The following is a 21964-nucleotide window of genomic DNA, read 5'->3' on the forward strand; positions in this document are numbered from 1 at the left end:
TGCTAGTATTTATTATAATTAATGTTGGTTTCCTGTGCGGAAGTGCTGACATATGCTTCTGGACAGTGAAGAAGAAATGTCTAATAGCTTTTCTACTCCTAGCAAGTGAGTATCCAGGTATTTTGACCATTTCCTAATAAACCCTCCATTTACAACAATGCAAAATAATCAATGGGGTTCTCTTCAACTTTGTTTGGAGAATGAGAGGTGGCCATGATGGAACCCAGTGGCCACGAGGTGATCTGTCACCATCTTATTTTACCAGTGCATGATAAATCATCTGTATTAGGTATTAGCAACGGCACAGCAAGAACATGAAGTTCCCACTTCATGTCTTGGCACATGTGCATGTCCTACGACTGGTGAGAAAATTCGACACGTCTGAAAAGAATAAGATATATTGGTGGTGTTTCACTGTTGGTTATCATACACAGTGGTCCTGATACAGCCCCTGGGCCAACAAAACCTGAGATCGTTGACTGACAGAACTGGTAGGTAAAAAGGGACAACCTCTACGTACCACCCTTGTGCATCAGAAAGCCAAAAACTTATCTCACACATCTGAGGACTGAGCTCTGGGCATGGTTCACAGGTAGAGAACACTGCAAAACACATACTGGCAGGAAATGCAAGCCTGCAGCTGGTTTCCAAAGTCCTTCCATAGCCAGGGATGTGGTTCATCCAGCCGCCTCCACACCCATGCAGCACCCTGACCACTTACATAATGTTGTTCCAGCAAAGGAATTATATTGGAGCAACCTGGGAGTTGTGTGTGAATCCAGAATTGCTGTTTGTTCCAAAGTTGATCTAATTTTGGCAATGGGAAGCAACGCAGGACAGGTGAAAATCATTGCAGAAACATCTGCCAGACTTTGCAGAACACCTGGAAATAATGGTTTGTGCTCTGGCAATCTCAGTGAGTGCATCATAAGATCATAGAAAATGTGGATTGGAATGGGGAACTCAGAAAGTGTGTAACACAAGTTCCTGAACAAAGGTCTCAATCATGAGGTCAGCCCAGGTTTCTCAGGACTTCATTCAGCTGACAAAGGATGGAAGGATGCAAATTGTACCAACTCTCTTAGAAACCTGATCTTATGCATATGCTACATGGTAGACTTTAAATCACATCTTTATTGATTATTTCAAATATCACAAGCAGAGTGATAACTGGAGGAGGACGTTTTTTGCTGAATCTCAAAAAGGGGATTATAGGAAAATGCACAACCAGATCAGGATGGCTAACATCGAAACTTAGTAGCCCTGACCAACACACAAGCAACTGCAGGTGATGCTCTGGAGGACTAAAGCAAGGGAGAAAGTCACTGCATGGAATACCCAGTTCAGGCTAGAACCATTATATAAACCATTCACTCTTGCCAGTAAAGGCAGTGTCATACCAGTGGAGCTGGTGGAAGAAACGTGGATGGAAGGTCACTGCCAGTGGGGGATAATAGGAAATGTCTTTCACATCTAATGCAAGACGTATCACCAAAGCTAGCTTATATCACTGTATGAACAATACTGAAAGGTGGAACTGGAGTTTGGAAATAATTAAAATAAAATAAAATAAAATAAAATAAAAAAAAACAAAACAAAATTTAAAAAACAAACTTCACTATATATAACTTTAGTGATCACTACATCTTTAACACAACATTCTTTTTATTCTGCTCAAAAGGATACAGAAAGCAAAAGATTTTAGCCTCTTTGGATCACATCACTGGCATGGGCAGTTCAGTCTCCTGCCTTATATTTTGGACACAGAACTGTTTCCTTAATTTCTCGTGTACAAAGAAGGAGATCTAGACAGCACAAAGAGCCCATAACTGAATTTTATTTGAGGACACTGCCCAATTCAGCTATTCTGCTGGATAACACCTGGGGAAAAATGTTCTAAGGAGGTATGACAGCTTCTTAGTGCAAGGTTTTTTGTTTTAAATGTACCTCATACTGTAGAATTTTTTTAGTTCAAAATGAGACAGACCAACAGAGCAAAGAAAATCCAGTTTTGTGGGAGCTGTTGAACAGTCAATTTAAAATTTTATGTCAGGACTTCCCGAGTCTTCCTTCTCTCTTGGTCCTGGGGAAAGGGCAGGTAATAAAAAAAGCAATTTCTGGGAGATATTGAGGGTTGTCCATGAGGCATCCAAACAGAAAAGTGGGCTAGTTAGTGTTAATTCTCTTCTTCATTGGGTTCTTCAGGTCTCCCCATCAGCTCCTCAAGGTCTAGTCCAGAAGAAGGCACAAAGGGAACTTGCCAGCACCCCAACTGGCACAAAGCTGGTCCTCAAACCAGCTGCACCATTAGAGTTGCACAAGTCAGTGTAGCAGCAGGAGACGGGGCGCGTCTGGCCAATCCCATCCACATCAGATGGGACGCATTCGGACGCGCACATCTTGGTGACAGTCAAGACTCCTGTGAAGGGATAAACTACAACAAATCAAGAAAGAAAGAACAGTTAGGAATGGCAGGAATAGAGAACTCCTTAGTGAAATATTAGATGCCTTCACCTCCAAAGTCTTAGCTCCAGTTCAAACACAATTGGTCTACTTCCTTCCAGGAATATAGGAAGAATTTCCCAGGTAATGGCTGCAATCTGAACAGCACCTTGCATCCTCTGCCTCCTGCCTGGATCACCTTTATCTTGCAAAAGGTCAATTAGGCACTTTTGCTGCCACTGCTTTGACACCACTCACTATCAATGGACTGAGGCCAATTGCAAGTGCCAGGTCCTGCACTTGGGTCAAAACAACCCCAGGCAGCACTACAGGCTTGGGTAAGAGTGGCTGGAAAGCTACCTGGCAGAAAAGGACCCGGGGGTGTTGGTTGATAGTGGCTGAATATGAGCCAGCGTGTGCCCAGGTGGCCACCAGTGTCCTGGCTTGTGTCAGCACTAGTGTGACCAGGAGAACCAGAGCAGTGATCGTCCCCTGTACTGGCCACTGGTGAGGTCAAACCTCAAATCCTGGCATCAGTTTTGGGCCCCTTATGACGAGAAAATCCTTGAGGTGCTGGAGCGAGTGCAGAGAAGGGAATGGAGCTGAGGAAGGGGCTGGAGCACAAGTGTGATGAGAGCGACTGAGGGACCTGGGGGGTTCAGCCTGGAGAACAGGAGCTGAGGGGAGACCTTCTCACTCTCTGCAACTGCCTGAAAGGAGGTTGGAGCATGGAGGGGCTTGGTCTCTTCTCTCAAGTAACAAGTGATAGGATAAGAGGAAATTGCTTCAAGTTGCACCAAGAGAGGTTTAGATTGGATATTAGGAAAAATTTATTCCTGGAAAGGTTTGTTGGGCATTGGAACAGGCTGCCCAGGGAAATGGTGGAGTTACCATCCCTGGAGGGGTTTAAAAGATGTGTAGATGAGGTTCTTATGGACATGTTTTAGTGACAGTGTGAGCTTAACAGTTAAGCTTGAGGATCTTGAGGGTGCCTTCCAACCAAAATGATTCTACGATTCTGTCTTCTCCCTCTCTCATGTGAACCAGAGTTTTATCAGCAGAACCTCTATCTTCACAGTGCATTTGGTTATTTGGGCAGGTTATGACCAGGTTACCAGTCATAGAATTAGACTGATGATTCCTTCCTAATAGCTCCAGAGAACTCAAGAGAATTTCTATTTTGCCCCCAAATCACCAGAAGTTGGTGGCTCCACCTTACTGAGCTTGGTTCACCTCTACTGGCCTCTCTGCTCCACCCAGCTTTCATAAACAGTTTTTGGGTCAGGAGAGTATTATTTAAACCTCACCCATTGTGTGTACCATGCAACTGGTCTGGAGAGGCAGAACTCTTTATCTCCATATCTCAAGTTCTATTCAGTGTGGTTTTTTCTAACTGTGCTCAACACTGAGCATTAACTATGAGCTTGCATTCACTAAGTATTCACTCACATGAAGATTGCTCTCCACAACAGCAGGAGAATGCTCTCTGCCCTGCAGGAGCTCTTTTCCAGGCTTAAATATTTAAGTGAGAAAAGGTACTACTCCCCACATCCAAAGTCTTCACTGTAGAAACACTGACTTATGTTAAAAATACAGATAAAAAAGTAATTATTTTTACCATCGTCCAGGGAATACATGGTTGTCTTGCACATGGTTTCACCTTCCGTGCAGTTCCGGATCGTCACACAGTGCTCAGCAGCAGTGAGTTCAGGGCAAGAGTAACATTGTAAGGTTTGCACTGCAAGGAGGAAAAGTATGTGGTTAACCTCAGCGTGGACCACGAGATTCTGTCTGTGCCCCTCCAGGTACCTCTGGAGAGTGTATCTTTTCAAAATACTTCTGCTGAGAACAGAAATGGAAAAGTAAAAAGTGATTGTACCAGTGGGAGTGAGAAACACAGCAGTCTGGTGGTCAAAGCAAAGCCTCAGATGTGGGTTCACACCACTTGGAACAAGTCCAGCAAGACAGAGCCACATACATGGAAGACCCCACGATGCGGGCAAGTCCTATTACAGAATCACAGAATGTTAGCAATTGGAATGGACCTTGAAAGATCATCTAACTCAGGTTAGACACAAGGAAGAAATTTTTTACAGTGATGGTGGTGAAACATTGGCCCAGGTTGCCCAGAGAGGTGGTGGATGCCCCATCCCTGGAGACATCCCTGGCCAGGCTGGACGGGGCTCTGAGCAAGTTGAACTGGGTGAAGATGTCCTTGCTCATGGCAGGGGTTGGACTAGATGAGCTTTGAAGGCCCCTTCCAGCTCAAACTATTCCACGATTCTAAGAAATTAAACACAACCCTCCCCTGTGCTGAGATTCTGGTTTTGCCAGAAGAACGTGTAAAAACTTATTTTTAAAAGATGACAATGGCCATAATAAAGTAGACTCCTTAAGACATGTACTGCTTCAGATATACACCATGACAAACAGATTTTGGTACTCGAGTCCCTAAATCACCCTGCCTCCTCACTCACTAGCTCCTAGATGTTCTTCATCACCTCCCTGTTGAGTCGCAAAGGCTTGTGCAAGCCTGCAGGTTCCATTTGGCTCTTAGACATCCAGAATAACGACAGCCCAGGTTCTTCAAACCTGTGTCTAAAGACTTTTGAGATGGACAGGTTTTACAGAGACACTGAAGAACCCAGATTGTTGCAATGCAGTACTTCCAGAGCACTCCAAGCTAAATGTATCAAGTCAAAATAGTGTCTGGAATTTCCCATCACCATTTTTGGACAAAGTTTCCAGGGAACTTTGCTTTCTTCAGGGCTTTCTGAGGAACCCAACACCTCATCTAGGTCCCCTTTTCCAACCCCCATCCAAACACCAGAACTCATGTGCCTTATAGGCATAGCAATGCATTTTGGTACCATCACAGACCAGCAGCCCCTCCTTGGTTGATCTGGTAAACAGTTCTACCCCATCTGTGTGACAACCCTGATGAAATCCCTTTAAATCTCATTTAAAAAGAAAAACAATTCAGCTCATACTGAGCACACCTAAGATGGGGTGTCACAACAGCAGGCTTAGGCAAGTAAGCCACCTTATGATAACAAGTAATGCAACTTCACCCTAACTAGTAAGCCAGAAACAAACTCAGCAATTATCCTGCATTTATTCAAAGGATTATTGTGGTTCCCTCAATTCGAACTGATGTGTTGTTTGCATCAATTCTGACAGCTGTCAAATACAGCTTTAGGGAGGATCTTCATCATTAGATCATGATAATCATCACTAGACAAGACAAAGCTACCGAATTTGTGTTCCTCTTTGGCAAAAAATAAAGTAAGCATTGTCCCCAACATGTGCAAAACAGGTATTTTCATTAACCTTACCCAAACTAACATGGTCAAACATGGCTAAATATGCTAAAAAGTAGCTATAGTTATGATCATATCTTTATTTTTTTCTTTTTTTTTTTTTAAGATGGAAAAGATAAAAGTTCAGGAAGTTTTTAACACTGTAAAATAACCAAAAACTGGAATGAAACAACTTTACTTTTGCAAATGAGACAGCTCTTCAGCAGCAATACTCAGCTGACATCTCACAGAGCAAGGAGAAAACACAATGACTTGAAGAGCTGCTGTCTAAAAACCCAGTTTTAGGAGGGCTTTGGGATATCTATCTGGCCTATTTGTGAAGGGTACATATTTGTGAAGTTAACGGAACTATAGTGGTCCTTTTTTTTTTTTTATTTTTGCAAGCTTATGAACTTACACACAGACAAGCAGATATGTAGTAGCATAAAAATGAAATTACACTATAAAAATGAATAGAGACACATTAGAAGCCTTCTTTAAAATCAGAGGTAAATATCAACTGCTAAAATGATTCAGTGTAGTTATAGTACATTTTTTTTTGGAGAGCTGAAAGCAAAAGATGAGATAAAAGTGCAGAAAATCTTGGAATTTATTAGAACAGATTTCAGTAGCTTCATTTGGATGTTGGCAGATGATCTATCTCCTTCAGCTCTGACTGTCTTTCAAGGAAATGCCAAAATTACACAGATTCCACTCATGCTCAGAAGAAAGCTTGGAGGAACTGCTGATACATCATGGTTTTATCCCAGCTTTGCAGAGGAGAGACCATGCAGAAGAAAATTCTGCTTGCCCAATCCACCATGAAGCTTCCAAATTCTGTCAATGTTTGCCTGCCAAAACAAAGCATCCACCCTGACTATACCTACCTGAGTGGGCCAGGGAAGTGGGGAAGGACCAGAAGGAAGAAATGTGGCAACACCGAGTCACAGCAGGAGCTCCTCCTCCCCAGCTGCCCAACTCTTGACAACATCTTACTAAGTAAGATGGCAAAATTAAGTTGATGAGTCAACCCTAGAGCAAATCTGTATCCCACCCCATTTTCTTCCTGCTCCATTCTGACTTTCAGACTCCTGCCCATCCCTTAAGAATATCCAACTATAGAGTCCCTTTGTCTCCAAGCCATCCTCTATTAATCAGTTACATTACTCTCTGAACTGCTGTCTCTGCATTGACAAGCAAACACGAATCCCCAGAATGAACATGGTATAATGATGAAAGAAAATATTCCCTGGTTTGGAGACCAATGGTGACTGGTCTCTATTGCAGCAGTTGTGGTGAGCACATGAAGATCTCGCTACAGTGGAGGCACCCCAAGACTTTGAACTACCAGTGAACAGAGTCAGGACACATGTCTTATAGATAACAAGATAGTCAGTGCATTACATAAAAAGGAGAGGGCTACTGTTGCATCTCTGGATCTTCCTTTCCAAACAGCAGCTGTGTTCTCCCAAAAAAAATCCTACAAAACCCCTTTCTTTCTCCACACACTTCTCCCTCCCTTGCAGAACCTGTTCTGCAGATCCCGAAGTGGAGAAAGGAAAACATCCTTACATAAGAAGGAAACAAAACCAAAGGAGAGGCCAGGTTGGTCAGGGCTTTGAGGAACCAGATCTAATGGAAACCATCCTTTCCCATGGCAGAGGGGTTGGAAATAGATGGTCTTTAAGATCCAACCCAAACCATTCCGTGATTCTATGACTCAATAATTCTAAGAAAAAATCCTGGCATAGCTCCATCTCCCAGCCAGGCACAGATAAAATCAGACTCTAAACTGCCTAGATCTGGAGGAGTTGTGCAGAGCATGCAGATGTGCCAATTTAAAACTCACAGCTCCAGCAGTGACAATGCACAGGACTTACCTTGCCCATACAGGCTAACACCAGTTCTGAGCTTGGGATCGTTACTATGAATTAAGTTGTTGTGAAATAAGTTATTCTGATGGTAGCATCAAGGGATGGGGAGTCTACACCAGAAGGGGGACTCTATGCCGGGATGTCCTTTCCACTGTGCAGTCACCTTGAACCATTAGAGGTTATGGCATCACCACTTGTATGGGGCTGCCTGCAATGAGTGGATTCCCTGCTTCCTAGGGAATGGAAACACTCATATCTCAAACAACCCTGTGTGTTTGGCTTCTTGGAGTTGGTGCTTGAGGAGAAACAATTGAATCCCACTGATGGAAACCGAGGGGTAAGATTTGCATTGTATCCCTGTACAGACTGGACTCATGGGGCTCGTTCCCCACCTCCACATCCCAGATGGGTCACCCCCAAAATCAGGTTGCTGTTGTCTTCCCATCTGGACTGTGTGCTTCAAGACTACCCCATCCAGCGAGGTGGCAGGTCATAGAATCATAGGATGTCCTGAGTTGGAAGGGACCCACAAGGATCATTGAGTCCAACTCCTCTCCCAGCACAGGACAACCCCAATATTCACACCATGTGTCTGAGGGCATTGTCCAGTCTCTTCTTGAACACTCTCAGGCTTGGGGATGTGACACCTCCCTGGGGAGCCTGTTCCAGTGCTCCAGCACCCTCTGTGTGAAGAACTTTTTCGTAATGTCCAACCTAAATCTCCCCTGGCACATCTTCCTGCCATTCCCTTGGGTCCTATCATTCTATCACCAGAGAGAAAAGATCACTGCCTACCTTTCCTTTTCCCCTTGTGAGGAAGCTATGGACCACAGTAGCCTAATGCAGACAGAAAGGAGTGGGAGAAGATGGTTGGGGTCCCTTCCTGTGGTGACAAACTCTCACATCCTCCTGCAAATGGGGAAAGTCCCCAGAACACTTCATATTTGGTTGTTCTCCAAGATGGTCTGCCTGAATTGTCTTTGACTTCACGCAAACCACAGTGTGTTACTAAACAGATATGGAAACATCAGCCCTGTGGTAGCTGTGCCACCAGCTTCGTATCCCAGAACATCTTTCCCATTTCTAGTGGCTGAAGTTTAATTAACCACACATGCAACATTATACCTAGAGAGAGCCACTACACACACTGCATTAATTTGGCTAGCTGGCTTAAGGGTTAAGTATCAAAAGAGGAGAAGAAATTTTAAAAAAGCACAACCAAAAGATCCAGAAGATGAAGGTCAGATTGAACAAGAACAGCAAAAAGTGAAAGCTGGAATTTGCATTCAAGAAATTACATGATATAGTCACTGTCTTTCTTGTAACACTTCCTAAAGAGCCTGAACTAACAATCCCAATGAGACCATGATGTTCCTGAGCATCTGACAAGCTGGAAATATTCCAAAGACAGATATTTTTTTTTGCTGAAAACTGTTCAAAGTGGGAGGCATGGACTTCAGAGGGAACAGGACGCACGTCACCCTGACATGCTACATCTCCTGTTAGAGTTTAGATAAGTAAGAGCAGGAACTTACCGAACTCCACGCAAGCGATGGCAACCAACAGAAGAGACAGAAACACCTTCATCTTGCATGGACCCTCGACACCTGGTCACTGGGCTCCCACCGCTCTTCACCACCAGATTTAATGGCACACCTCCTGTTGGCTTGCCATGAACCGTTTCCGACCCAAGATCCAATTCTACTGGAAAAACAAGTCTGATTGAGCTACAAATGAATAGAAAGACCTGAGAAGCAGTCCCCACCTCCTGCCATACTGTCATGTCTTTTCATATTCCTTGGAGAAGAAAATGAGGGTTTGCACGGTGGACAATAGCCGGATTAAGCCGGGTTGTTTGTATCTGGGCATGATGCATAAACCAGGGGTATCAAATAATCCCAGTGCCTACACCTTGCCTTGCAGCTTGGTGTTATTTCTTTTTTTCTTTTTTTTTTTTTGGTAGTGGTTAGAGAGACTTGGGTTGTTTCCATGAGTCCTGGAAAAAAAGCATGTGTAGCTGTGAACAGCAAGGTGTTGAACCTCATGTACTTTTTTCCTCTGTGTTTTTATGTCAGCAAGAACCAGAGTTGATCATAGAATCTGAGAATCATATTGGTTGGAAAAGACCTTTAAGATCATTGAGTCCAGCTGTTACCCCACCCCTGGCACTAACTCGTGTCCCTGAAAACCTCATCTCCGTGTCTGTTCAACCCCTCCAGGGATGGTGACTCTACCACTGTCCTGGGCAGCCTGTTCCAATGCCCAACAGCCCTTTCTGGGAAGAAATTGTTCCCAAGATCCAACCTCAGCCTCTCCCAGCGATTATGAGCGAAAGAACTGGAAAGCAGACTTGCAATCCCATACTCATTGGAAACCGCATGGTTGGGTTTTTGGTATTATTAAACCTCTCTCCAAGCTGTGAGCAGGATTTCAGGGGGCTATGGGTGGGACCACACTGTTTCCCTCTCTCTTCAGTGTTAAGCTCCTCATGTTAGGTTAACGGTTGGACTCAGTGGTCTTAAAGGTCTTTTCCAACAGAAATCATAGAAGCATAGAATAGTTTGGGTTGTAAGGGACCTTCAAAGATCACCTTGTCCAACCTCCTGTAATGAGAAGGGACATCTTCACCCAGATCAGGTTGCTCAGAGCCCCATCCAGCCTAACATAAATATAAATAATAATATATATCAATAATCTATATTATTAATATAGTAATATATATTAATAATATATATTAAAAAATTATTACATTATTTTATTCTCCCTGTCCTCTATGGACAGAGGTGGAGGGAGTACTGGGAAGACAACAGGAGCAGATCGCTGAGCCAAAGGAGCATCTCAGGCTTGCTACCCCGAGTCATTCAGGGAGAATGATGCCTGGATAAGCCCATCTGCTCTAAGCCAAACCTTTCCAAGTGTTTGGCAAGCCCATGACTTCTTTGCTTGCCAAACATCTTGGCTTTCCCATCCTCAAACACTGCTGCCCCAGGCATCTGACTGCTTTTCCTGTGCCTTAGGCCAGCCCTGTGCTTGGAAATCCTCCCACAATGTCTGATGGGGAAGTTTGATAGTGGAATTTCGAAAACTGATAAGGAAGAGCCTTTATGTGGTGATGCCAGGTGCCCACCCAACACACAATTTTAATAAGGAAAGAAAGGAGGGAAGACTGAAATAAAGATGTTCTTGGAGATATTCCCATCACCTTTGATATCTGTCACACTGTTGGAGGAACTTTATTCAGGGTTAGTATCACTGAATACTTGAAATGTTGAAAGGTCTTCTGTTATTCCCAGATAAACAATCCAGTCCTTATCTCTCCAGTGACAGTGTCATCATTTTAGCAAGCCCTGCCTCATTTACAAACAATTCTGGGTGATCTACACCCTCAGGAATTCAGACTCATTATTTTCACGTGGCCTCCATAACACAATCATTACATTGATTATGAAAATTTAGCAGTTATTTCCAGCACAAAATTATCTAGGGAAAGGCTTTTCCTATATTCTTGGTTTGGCATTGCTCATGTTCAGCAGAAATTCATAATCCTACTAAGAATGGGGAAATACACTGATCAATCGTGTTAGTTTGTTCTTAGGAAAAACAAAACAGAACTTGGAAAGGGGTGTGGTTTCTAGTTTCTGGTATTAAGTGGCCTCAAACAATGTGTGCTAGATGATTGGTTTCACATGTATGTCTGAAATGTGATCTTCATTACATTATAAGATTTTGGATGGAAGAACCCTCCATCAGCACCCTGGTTAAATCTTGTGCCCTCCTTGAGTCTGGAGGGTTGTTTGTGGGGGGTGACAACATGCTTCACTTGTTTATAGTTCCAGCTGATCTTGTCTGAGTCTTTAAGCATTGCCTGAAATGTTTCCTCTTTTATGCACACCCTAAGCAATTGCCTTGCAGTGTTGGCAAGTCACCAAAGAGACCACAAGAATTAATAGCAACATCCAAACAGCCTTTTGTTGAACTCCTTTTCTTCTTTTGTGGGTAATTAGGGCCTGTTTTGTTGGGAGTTTTCCATTAACTACAGGGAAAAAAAAAAGACACAACCTGTATAAATCTGCCTCAACAACCCACAAGATGGATTTGAAAAAAATATATATATTTTCTGGAGTATGTGGTCAAAGGTAAACTAGTACCAGAATTCTCTGTGTTTCAGAGGGGTTTGTTATCATCAACAAATTTCAGCTGAATTTTCACTTCCAGCCTGAGAAAGCCATGCCAAACACTTCTGCTGCCCACCTGGCCAGATGAGACAGTTTCTGGGTGGAAGCATCCTCACCTGAGATGAGCAGTCATGCAACAGTTGCATCCACACTGCAAATAGTCTCCAAATCCCAAAACCTCCCAACAGACTTGCTCACACTGCATAATAACCAGACTGAGAAAGTCACACTGGGAATTCCTAAGATATCTCCATCCACTTCCAGGGCATTTTCAGGGAGCACGGGCTGCACCTGTGCTTAGAGAAGTGCAGGCACGTGTTACAACTGAGAGCCTTATTGGCTTGATCGTTTTAAACTCTCAATTTTGTTGATTCTAATCAGCTCTTTCTATATCTTCCAGGAATCCCACAGCTTTCCAGAGCAAACAGATGTATGTGCAAAAGCTACAATTAGATTCAAAGATAAATGTGGAGAGGTGTTGACATGACAATGTCATAACACTAGCGCTAAGCTTCTGCTGCACACCTACAAGTAGGTTAAACCCAAAACCACTCCTGTAAGATGAGTAAATATTATCTCAATATGTATAAGGAAGCTGAGATGCAGAGAGATTAATTAGGCTCATGCAGCAAGGTAGTAGTTACTCCAGAAATATTCCACATGGTTTTACCACTGGTTAATGCTTCTTTTTCATCAATGTTCTGCTGTTTTTGTACAATCCTGATAGGCGGTTCATGAGCTACTAGAAGAAATAAGAGTGAGCACTGGCCTGAAAACTGCATACTTGGAGGTTTACTGTAAGTTCTGTCAATTATTTGCTAGTCGACCTTGGAAAATTAAACTCGGTTTCCCCATTCTAGATATTAAGTTGGTTCATGTTATAGGGTTGACCATAACTACAGTATAAACTATGTATTGGAAAGGCTGAAGAGAAGATTTGTTTAAATAATTCACAGTTTTCTCCTAGTAGCTTCAAAACAGTGTCAATGATGGAAATCACTTAAGGAAGCCAGCAGCAAGGGTGGGTTAGTCTAACCAGTAAATCTGCTGTTGTGCAGTGTGCCAGAGATTAAATTATCACGAACTTCATCTCTGACGCATCATGTTCCCTATTAACTGTCTAGAACCCACAATTCTCCAGAGATGAGAGCTACTTTGCACTGAAAAGGGAGGAATTAAACAGGTATCTTTGCCCTCCTACATTTCCTTCACGGATGAGGAATGTCCTTAAAAGTTAAAGAGAAACCTGGGAAAGCAAAGTGAAAAATAAACAGTGCCAAGTCTGAATCTCGCCTATCCCTATGAATAATGTGTCAGGAATCCAACCCTGCAGCTCTTTTAGAGCCGTTTCCACACAAGCATCACTCATTAGCTCATTAGTCACAGCAGCCTGATTCTTACTGATCGATTTTACTACAGTTCCCTGCTACATGTGGCCAATATCCAGCATGTCTCCGTTATACACATCTTTGCAAGACACATCAGCCCTCCCTGAACCCTACTGAGCATGTAAAGGTTGGGTGATTCTCAGACCCAAGTTGTTGGAAGGTACCCTTGGGGAAAGAACGAGTGCCCTCAATCTGACAAGTCGTAGGCTCAAAACACTCCTTCTGAGCAAAAAGTTGTGACTTTCACACCTGGTAGTAGGTCAGTCTGCTGGAGATTGGAGCTGTAGGTGGGTACAGAAAGCTTGGCAGATCTCTCTACACTGGTTTCCACCTTGGTATTGGACTGGGACATGAGGGATGCTGGTTAGTGCAGGACCTGGGGCAGACAGATCAGACCAGACGACAAGTACAAAGGGTTTCTTTAACTCTGCTGCTCTTCCCATATTCCCACCAGACTGCACTATAGCTATTCCATCTGCCCCAGGCATGTGTTGTGCCTGAGAACTAGTGATGCTTTATATATTCACCATGACAGGAAGGTAGGGGACAAGATAATTTATTTTTATAAGGAGTCCTATTCCCTGTATTTAATGATTCACCTGACTTTTTTTTTTTTAACCTGTTTTTTTTCTTCCCTGTTGAATTCAATGCAGGCACCTCTTACCTCCAGGTTGTTATCTAGACTAACCTCTGTGTAGCACTTAACTCTTTCTCGGTGGGACCTTCATATTCATCACTTGCCTGGCCAGTGGCCAGCACACGGATACAGTGATCCTATGGGAGAATCTTACCAGAGTTACTGACTACTAAAACGTGTCCTTCCTCTGTGTTCATAATGTGCATAAAAAGGGTTGATCATATATTTATGACTACTGGGAATATGTCTTCCTTCCCTACCAAATTTTTCTGTTTTGTTTTGTTTTTTTTCTTTTTGTTTTCAAGCTTATATCTTTTTCCTTCCCATCAACCCTGACAGACTGGGGCAGTAATCACTTGTTTCAAGATTATTCACTCCATCCAGCTTTCCAAGGTATTATTAATGATGGAGGAACATAAAGCACCCCATAGAATCCTATGAATCATACAGAGGTTTGAGTCGGGAGGGACCTTAAAGATCATTTGTTCCAGTTCTCCTGCAATGGTCAGGGATACCTTCCTCTAGACCAGGTTGCTCAAAGCCCCATCCAACCTGGCCTTGACCACTTCCAGTGACAGAGCATCCACAGCTTCTCTGGGCAACCTCTTCCAGTGTTTCACCACCCTCGTGGTGAATAATTTTTTCCTTATATCTAATCTGAATCCACTCTCAGTTTAAAGCTATTATCCCTTCTCCTAGAACTACATTCCCTTGTAAAAAGTCCTTCCCCAGCTTTCTTGTATGTCCCCTTTAGGTACTGAAAGGCTGCTATAAGATCTTCCAGGCTGAACAACCCCAACTTTCTCAGCCTGCCTTCATAGGAGAGGTGTTCCACCCCTCTGATCATCTTAGTGGCCTCCTCTGGACTTACTCCAACAGGTCCATGTCTTTCTTATGTTAGGGGTCCCAGAGCTGGACACAGAGCTCCAGGTAGGGTCTCACATGACTAGAGTAGATGGGGAGAATCCTCCCTTGACCTGCTGGTCACACTTCTTTTGACGGATCCCAGGACACAGTTGGCTTTCTGGGCTGTAAGTGCAGATTGTCAGGTCATGTTGAGCTTCTCATCAACCAACAGCCCCAAGTCCTTCTCCTCAGGGCTGCTCCCAATGCATTCTCTGCCCAGCCTGTATTTCTGCTTGAGATTGCCCTGACCCATGTGCAGTACCTTGCACTTGGCCTTGTTGAACTTCATGAGGTTCACATAGGCCCACATCTCAAACCTGTCAAGGTCCCTCTGGATGGCATCCATCCCTCCAGCGTGTCAATCACACCACACAGCTTGGTGACATCAGCAAACTCGCTAAGGGTGCACTCAATCATCCATGTCCTTGCTCAGTTTAGGTGTCACCTGTTTTAATTATCCCCTATGTTCCTTCATCTGATGAACAAGAGATACTTCCCTATCTGAGTCACTTCTCATTGGCCTGAAGGGAAGAACAAGGACAACACATATAAAACAGTAAATGTCCTGAATGAAAAGAAGCAGCTTTGCCTCCAGGCCTTTTTCATCTCCATCTAATACTTCAGTGCTTGGCATTGAAGCTGGAAAGATCCACGTGTCTTTGGCTGAGGACTGGCAGGAGCGTGTCCCCAAGTTGTCTGCCCATCATGTCCCTTAGCAAATAGGCGTGTTGTCCAGTTACGTCAACACATCCATCCCAGGACATCCTACTGAGACTGCACTGTCAGATCTGGGGCCTGCCACTGCCACCTTCTGACAAGAGAAGAAAATGCAAATTTCTGATCTCAGCTCATTTCCCAAGGAAGAGAGGGAGGTATTTTTAGGATTGTTTTTGTATTTTTCAATTTTCATTGTTCCATTATTCAGTTTTCATATTCATTTGGTTCCAACCAGATTTAGGATGAGAAACATCCATGTGAAAAATTAAAAATAAAAGGGAGAAACTCAAGTCAGTCTATCTAAATTGCTTCGTACAAACCATAAGTTAAACTCCAATGTGAGCAGATTCATCTTGCCCTTATAAAGAACCTGAGTACTGCATGCAAAGCTGTCACATACAAGGTGCCACCATCCTACATCTATTCTTTTGTTTGGTTTTTGTCATCTTTCCTCTAATAATTTGCTCATGGCAGGGGCGTTGGACTAGATGACCTTTAAAGGTCCCTTCCAACCCAAACTATTCTATGATTCTATAATAATAAATGGGTGCCATTCCTTAAACCAGCAGGTTTAACTGGTCTGGGCTCAGGAAGGGAACCTCATGTGAAACTCAGACTCTAATCCGAGAATGGGTCACCACATCCCTCAATTTTAACAATAAGACAGAATTAGAGCCAGGAGCACCTGGCGCTCAGGGACAACAACGTGACATCATTCTTGGTGATGCGGGCACGACAAGAATCTGTATGAAACACAATACACCCAGTCGTTGTTTGTGTTAATCGGCATGGAGAAGGAGAACAAGGCACACTATTCACACCTCTTCCCCACGGGTTTGATGCTGTATGTGTTAAATTTTAGTCACATTAGTTTAACTCTTTGTACACAGGAGTTATTAACTTAATAATAGCTTGGATGTCACAGGAAGGGTCAGATCACCAAACCCAAGGAGACCAAAGTATATTGTGCATTGTTTTAAGACTCTTTTTCTCAGAAGATGATAAGCAGGAATGTGTTCCCAAAGCCACACAAAGTACCTCCCATCTTTCCAGCCTCCTCCCATTTTGGTTCCTGCCCAGGTCAACATTGTGGCCTGGAGGTGTCATCTTCCCACTTGCTCCCTATGGCTTCTCATGTGGACCTCAATACACAGGAACTGGGGAGAAAAGGAAAAGAGGGGAAAGAAAGCGGAGAGGTTTAGCACTGACAGGAAGGTGGAGCTCTTGATTCAGTCTAGTTTTTTTTCTTCCTTCAGCACCGCTCAAATTTTCACTTGCAAACTATCTACCTACATGCTTTTCTTGACTCCTCCACCTCAAAAAATAGGAAAGGAACTCATTTTCTGGAGGTCCTCCTCCAGCCCCAGAGTTATTCCTTCCTTTAAAACCTGTGTTTGCCACAGCGAGAGAGGAGATATCTCCAGAGAGACAGAAAAGGGCAGGGATGCGGATGCAGAAATTCTCCTACTTTCAGACCCATTTGCTGGCATGTGGTGTCTCATACCCCAAGATAATCATCACAACCTTGGAATGCCAGTGAGAAACACCTGCAGAGCCAACCAAAACACTGGCAACAGCCCATGTTGCTTAGTTTCCAGAAATACTTTCAGGCATTTGGTATCACTGCATCCCCTAACGAGGCTCACCTGGAAATACAGACCATAATGAAGGAAGCAGCTCTGTTACCTCTGTGTCAAAACATTAATGGCGTCTCCTTTTTGATTTGGACAAAAGGCACAATTTCCCTGAACTTTCTGGACACCTGAAATGTGCAACAGCCCATCCTGGGCCTGTCTAGAGACAGAGAGGTGCCCATAGAGCAGTAGGAGCAGAGACATCAGTGGCAATTCTTCAAGTAAAGGTGGGGATGCCAAGCAGGAGGGATGTGTCGCCTCCCGGGGACAAGTTTCTTATGTCATCACATGCTGTGCAATGCCCTCCAGTCCCCAGAATACTCCCCGTCACCACTGGTGCTCTCCCATCTCCAAAAACACTTGTAAGGAAGGCTGCAAAATTTGGATTGCAAGGATGGAGAGCAGGGGAGAAGATCCTTTCCCAGGAAGGAGATAGTCCAGGCTGGGGTTATCTAGAGAAAAAGAAATATACTTTTATGTCTTTGTTTCAAATAGCCTGTGGCTGCTTCTGAGAATCTCCTGAGAGCCCATCGTTATTATTCTGCATTTATCTTACATTCCCCCAGAGAACATGATCTCCTTCTCCCATGGTATCCAACTGGGCTCCCAAAAAAATAATAAAGCTTATAAAAAAAAAAAAAATAGAATAAAACATCTTTGCACAGCAGCACGAGTTCAGGAAAGCAGGGGGCAATCTCCAGAGCAACCAGCCCCATGTCCGTGTGTCTGTGTGTCCATGTGTCCATTTTAGAGATGCCAGAGCAGCCCCTGAAGCCTTGGAGAGCTCAGGAATAGGAGCAGCTGCCCAGAGACACCCACAGAGGGACCATTATGTGCCCAAAATAGCCACCATCTCCAATGAAAAAAAAGAGCAGGCTCACAGAACAAATCCCATCTCCATTCCCAGTAGGGTCATGGGCAAGTCAATGATATTTATGAGCAGGACTATTGAAGGCAAAGACAATCCCTGTTCTTTATCCACCACCAGGAAGAGACTCCAGTGGCCTTGAGATGGCATCTACGGATTTATCTGTCCCTATATTCTACAGGCTCAGCCTCATGTCTGTCCTTTTGACCAGCCTGCAAGCCTCAGCTCTGGGCTTTGAATCCAACCCAAGGACTTTTTTTTCACACAAAGCAAGAGGTAATATCTATAATATCTGCAGAACCATCAAAAAATTTTGTTCCAAGTGCACCTTTTTATTAATTCTATATATTTTTATTAGAGTATAAGAAATGATATGTAACATACACTACACTTATGTTAATATTTTTAAAGGAATCTATTTTACTTTATTCTGCTTATTCTGTTACAATAAAGGTATTACACAATTACAAATCTCACATATATGTATTAGTAAAATCAACATTTGAGTGTAACCATCGCAGTGAAGCGAGATCACCCAACAAAGCTGAAATAAAATGTGTCAATATTTTTTTCTGCAAAAATTTATTTGCCTCATTATATTTTCATGAAGTGTTTCCATTTTGATGAAATGGCAGATTCTGAGCTGGAAAAAGTGTTCCCTCGGAAAGCATTGGACCTGGGAAGCCTGTTAAGCCTTTAATTTCTCAGTTTACACTATCAGAGCAAAGGTGGACAAATTAAAACATTCAGTCTGTCTCTAAGGTTTCTGATTCCCTGTTTTGCATGCAATTATCTGGTTAAAGATAACTCACCCTTGGCTCCCTACTCCTGATTTCACACGTTGATGGTTCCTCCTTGACTTGTGAGATCTGGGCTTCAAAGTGTCTCTACCAAATCTGTCAAAAGCCAGTAGATGGCAGGACTGACCCAGGACTTCACTTCCATGGGCACCATGGGCGCTCCCAAAATGCAAAACTGGGTGTGTCTATCCCCATTCCAGTTCTATAGCCTCAGACAGAAGCTTTCCAGGGGCGAAATAACTCCTCTGGGATCAAGGAAGGATTCAGAGCCATCTTCACCCCTAACAGCTGAGACCCGGAACACCTCGCAACCAAGGATGACAGTGAAAGCACAGCCCAACTTCAAGGTGCAAAAGCGTTGGGATCACAAGAGTAATAGGCTCGTGATAGGGCTCTAAACCTCCAAGCATCCAGATGTGCACCACATCTGCTTTTCCAGAGACAGAAGAGCATCGATGCTTATATCTCACTCCAGCATGGACAAATAGGGACCTGGACCAGAGCTACCAAGCTTCCCGCAGGTGTGGTGGGACCACAGCCTCCTTCATGGCAAATAGGGTCCTTGGGAGGCAAGTAACCTCAAATAATCTGTAACTTGAGTAACTTAACGTCAAGCAAGGACATATTTTGAGTAATGAGGTGGATCATTTGAGTAATCATTAAGCAACTGGCCTTATTTGTTCTGGCTGTTTGTGCAACAAAGTCACATCAGGTTTGTGTTTTCCAAAACACCTTTTGCAAAAAAAAAAATCCCAAAAACAGTTGGAAGAACTTTGTTCATTTTTAAATCCTCCAGCAAACAGCGAACCTGAGTGGAAAGGGCTGGTGTTGCAGTAAGCTTTGTACGGACTATACACAAAAATAAGAACCCTTGCGACATTGGCATAGTGGTAGATGGCAGCAGCTGCCGCTGAAATACAGCAGTTTCCAGGGTGGAAGCACAGAAACCACTTTCTCATTAGCATGCTCCAAAATGAGCAGGTTTTGACTTAAGCTCTTCTCATTTTCCAGTGAGAAGTGTTGGGGATATTTTATGCTTGTACGGAGCAAATCTGCCTCCCCTCGTAACCTCTTGTCTTGTCAGAAAAGATGAAGAACTGAATTTTCTGCTGAGATTTCGATCTCTACTTCCACAGTCCAAGTAAACACATTCAAAGCACTTAAGGGCTGTCCCACCATGGCCCTCAAGTTCCAAATCACATGTTGGGTTTAACGAGCCACTAGTTTTAATGCTCTATAAATGCTGGGCTCTTGTTATTTATTTTCTTATTATTATTTATGTTTTTAATTATTGTAGCTGCACATTTTCAGGCCTTTCACTCCAGGGCTTTACAGTAGCTGAGGTTCTCACAATTTCTGGTGCTGGGGTCTTGGGAATTAGAAAAAAAGATGTATAGTAGAACCAGAAATTGTGAGAGTTGGCAGAACTGATCATATCATGCTTGGGATTAAACTGTTGAATAACATCTCTTGCATTTGACAAGCTGTCATACCCTCCCTCTCTCTCAAATATACATATATCTATCAAAGAAATCTTTGCCACATGTGTTCAAAAGGAAAAACTGCAAATATCTCTTCTACCATATCCTAAGCGTACAAGAATATAGCCCATGAGTAGGAAAGAAAGACAAAAAGAGAGTGAAGAGGAAAAGAAAAAGATCTCCATATGTAATCTATTCCTCATCTATAGGCTCGAGAGCATGTGCAAACTGACCTTCAGATATGTCCCCTGGCAATACCACTAATATAACTTGCTATTTGTATAGGGTAAGTAGCCTGCTGAATGCTCTTCCCATCAGCCCTTGTTCCCTTGCATAAGTACTTGGTATGAGCAAACTCTGAGAAGTTAAGATAGGAAGGAGATGGTCCAGAAGGCCAATGCATCAAAAGGATCATGACCAGCATATGGAGGGAGGTGATTCTGCCCCTCTGCTCTGCTCTGGTGAGACCCCCTGCAGTGCTGGTCCAGCTCTGGGTCCTCAGCACAGGACACACTTGGAACTGCTGGAGAAGAGCCAAAGGAGCCACAGAAATGATCTGAGGCTGGAACAGCTCTGCTGGGAGGACAGGCTGAGAGGGTTGGGGTATTCAGCCTGGAGAAGGCTCCAGGGAGACCTTATTGTGGTCTTTCAGTGCTTAAAAGGGGCTGATAAGAAAGATGTGGACAGACTTTTTGGCAGGGCCTGTTGCAACAGGACAAGGGGTGATGGTTTTAAATTAAAAGAGGGGAGATTCAAGCTAGATACGAGGAAGAAATTTTTTATGAGGATGGTGAAACACTGGCCCATGTTTTCCAAAGAGATGGTGGATGCCCCATCCCTGGAGACATCCCAGACCAGGCTGGACGGGTCTCTGGGTGAAGATGTCCCTGCTCATGGCAGAGGTTGGACTAGATAACCTTTGAAGGTCCCTTACAATCCAAACTATTCTATGATTCTATGATTGGAGGAGGCAGCCAGGTCTCATAACCCTGCTCGTAGCTTTTTAGCCCATGGGGTTGTCCATTGTAGCATCCTTAAGAGCCTTGCAAAAGCATGAGCAGGCATCAGGACACAGCTATGCTGATGGCTTTTAAGTTTAGTTCTTTGCTCACAGCAGAGATGTTATGAAGGTAATTGAGTCCAAAATCAAGGTATCTTTATCAGGTGGCTCAAAAAGACTCACAGCCCCATTACTTGCAAGGTAGAACACTCTGGGTGCTGCCTTGGTCTCACTACTCGCAGCAAGTGGTGAGGAACAAATCAACCCTTCAAACAAGGTCTCTCAGCCTCTTGGAAGGAAGGCTCAGGCACAGGGAATATTTACCCCATCTCATAATTTTTCCCCAATTTTCCATGTGCTCTGTGTGCATAGCAGAGGTTTGCAGTGGTCCCAGCAGGCAAGGGAGGATGCATTAACCAGAGGAAGGCACATATGAGGAACAACGAGACAAGCGATGCGTTCTTACCAAACTCATCATCACTTAATTGCAGGTCATGTCATGGTCCCTCCTGTTGTAAAAGCTGTCATTAGCATCTGTGTCATTTTAATTAAAAGATGGGGATAAGAAGGAGGAAAAAAAAACATGCAACTCCTTTTGTTGCAAATGTTTCTATACATCTGCACACATCTTTCAAAAGAAGCTGTTTATCACTCATTTAAGTGGGGACAGAGATATAATCAAACCATGTGCAGCTTGAGAGGATTTTGTTTTGTTTTTTGATACAAAATAAGAGAACCATGTA

General features: G+C 43.5%; 1 protein-coding gene across 1 annotated transcript; it reads right to left on the bottom strand.

The window, feature by feature from the left end:
• Positions 1-327: 327 nt before the first annotated feature.
• Positions 328-20070, bottom strand: LOC102089843 (ly6/PLAUR domain-containing protein 2). Its single transcript, XM_005513746.3, has 3 exons — positions 9151-20070; positions 4061-4180; positions 328-2434 (listed from the first exon to the last, which is right to left on the bottom strand). The coding sequence occupies exons 1-3, from the start codon at positions 9200-9202 to the stop codon at positions 2223-2225; spliced, it is 384 nt and encodes a 127-aa protein (XP_005513803.1). The 5' UTR covers positions 9203-20070; the 3' UTR covers positions 328-2222.
• Between the last annotated feature and the right edge of the window lie 1894 nt (positions 20071-21964).

This window comes from Columba livia, chromosome 2 (genome assembly GCF_036013475.1).
Source record: "Columba livia isolate bColLiv1 breed racing homer chromosome 2, bColLiv1.pat.W.v2, whole genome shotgun sequence".
Taxonomy (NCBI): Eukaryota; Metazoa; Chordata; class Aves; order Columbiformes; family Columbidae; genus Columba; species Columba livia.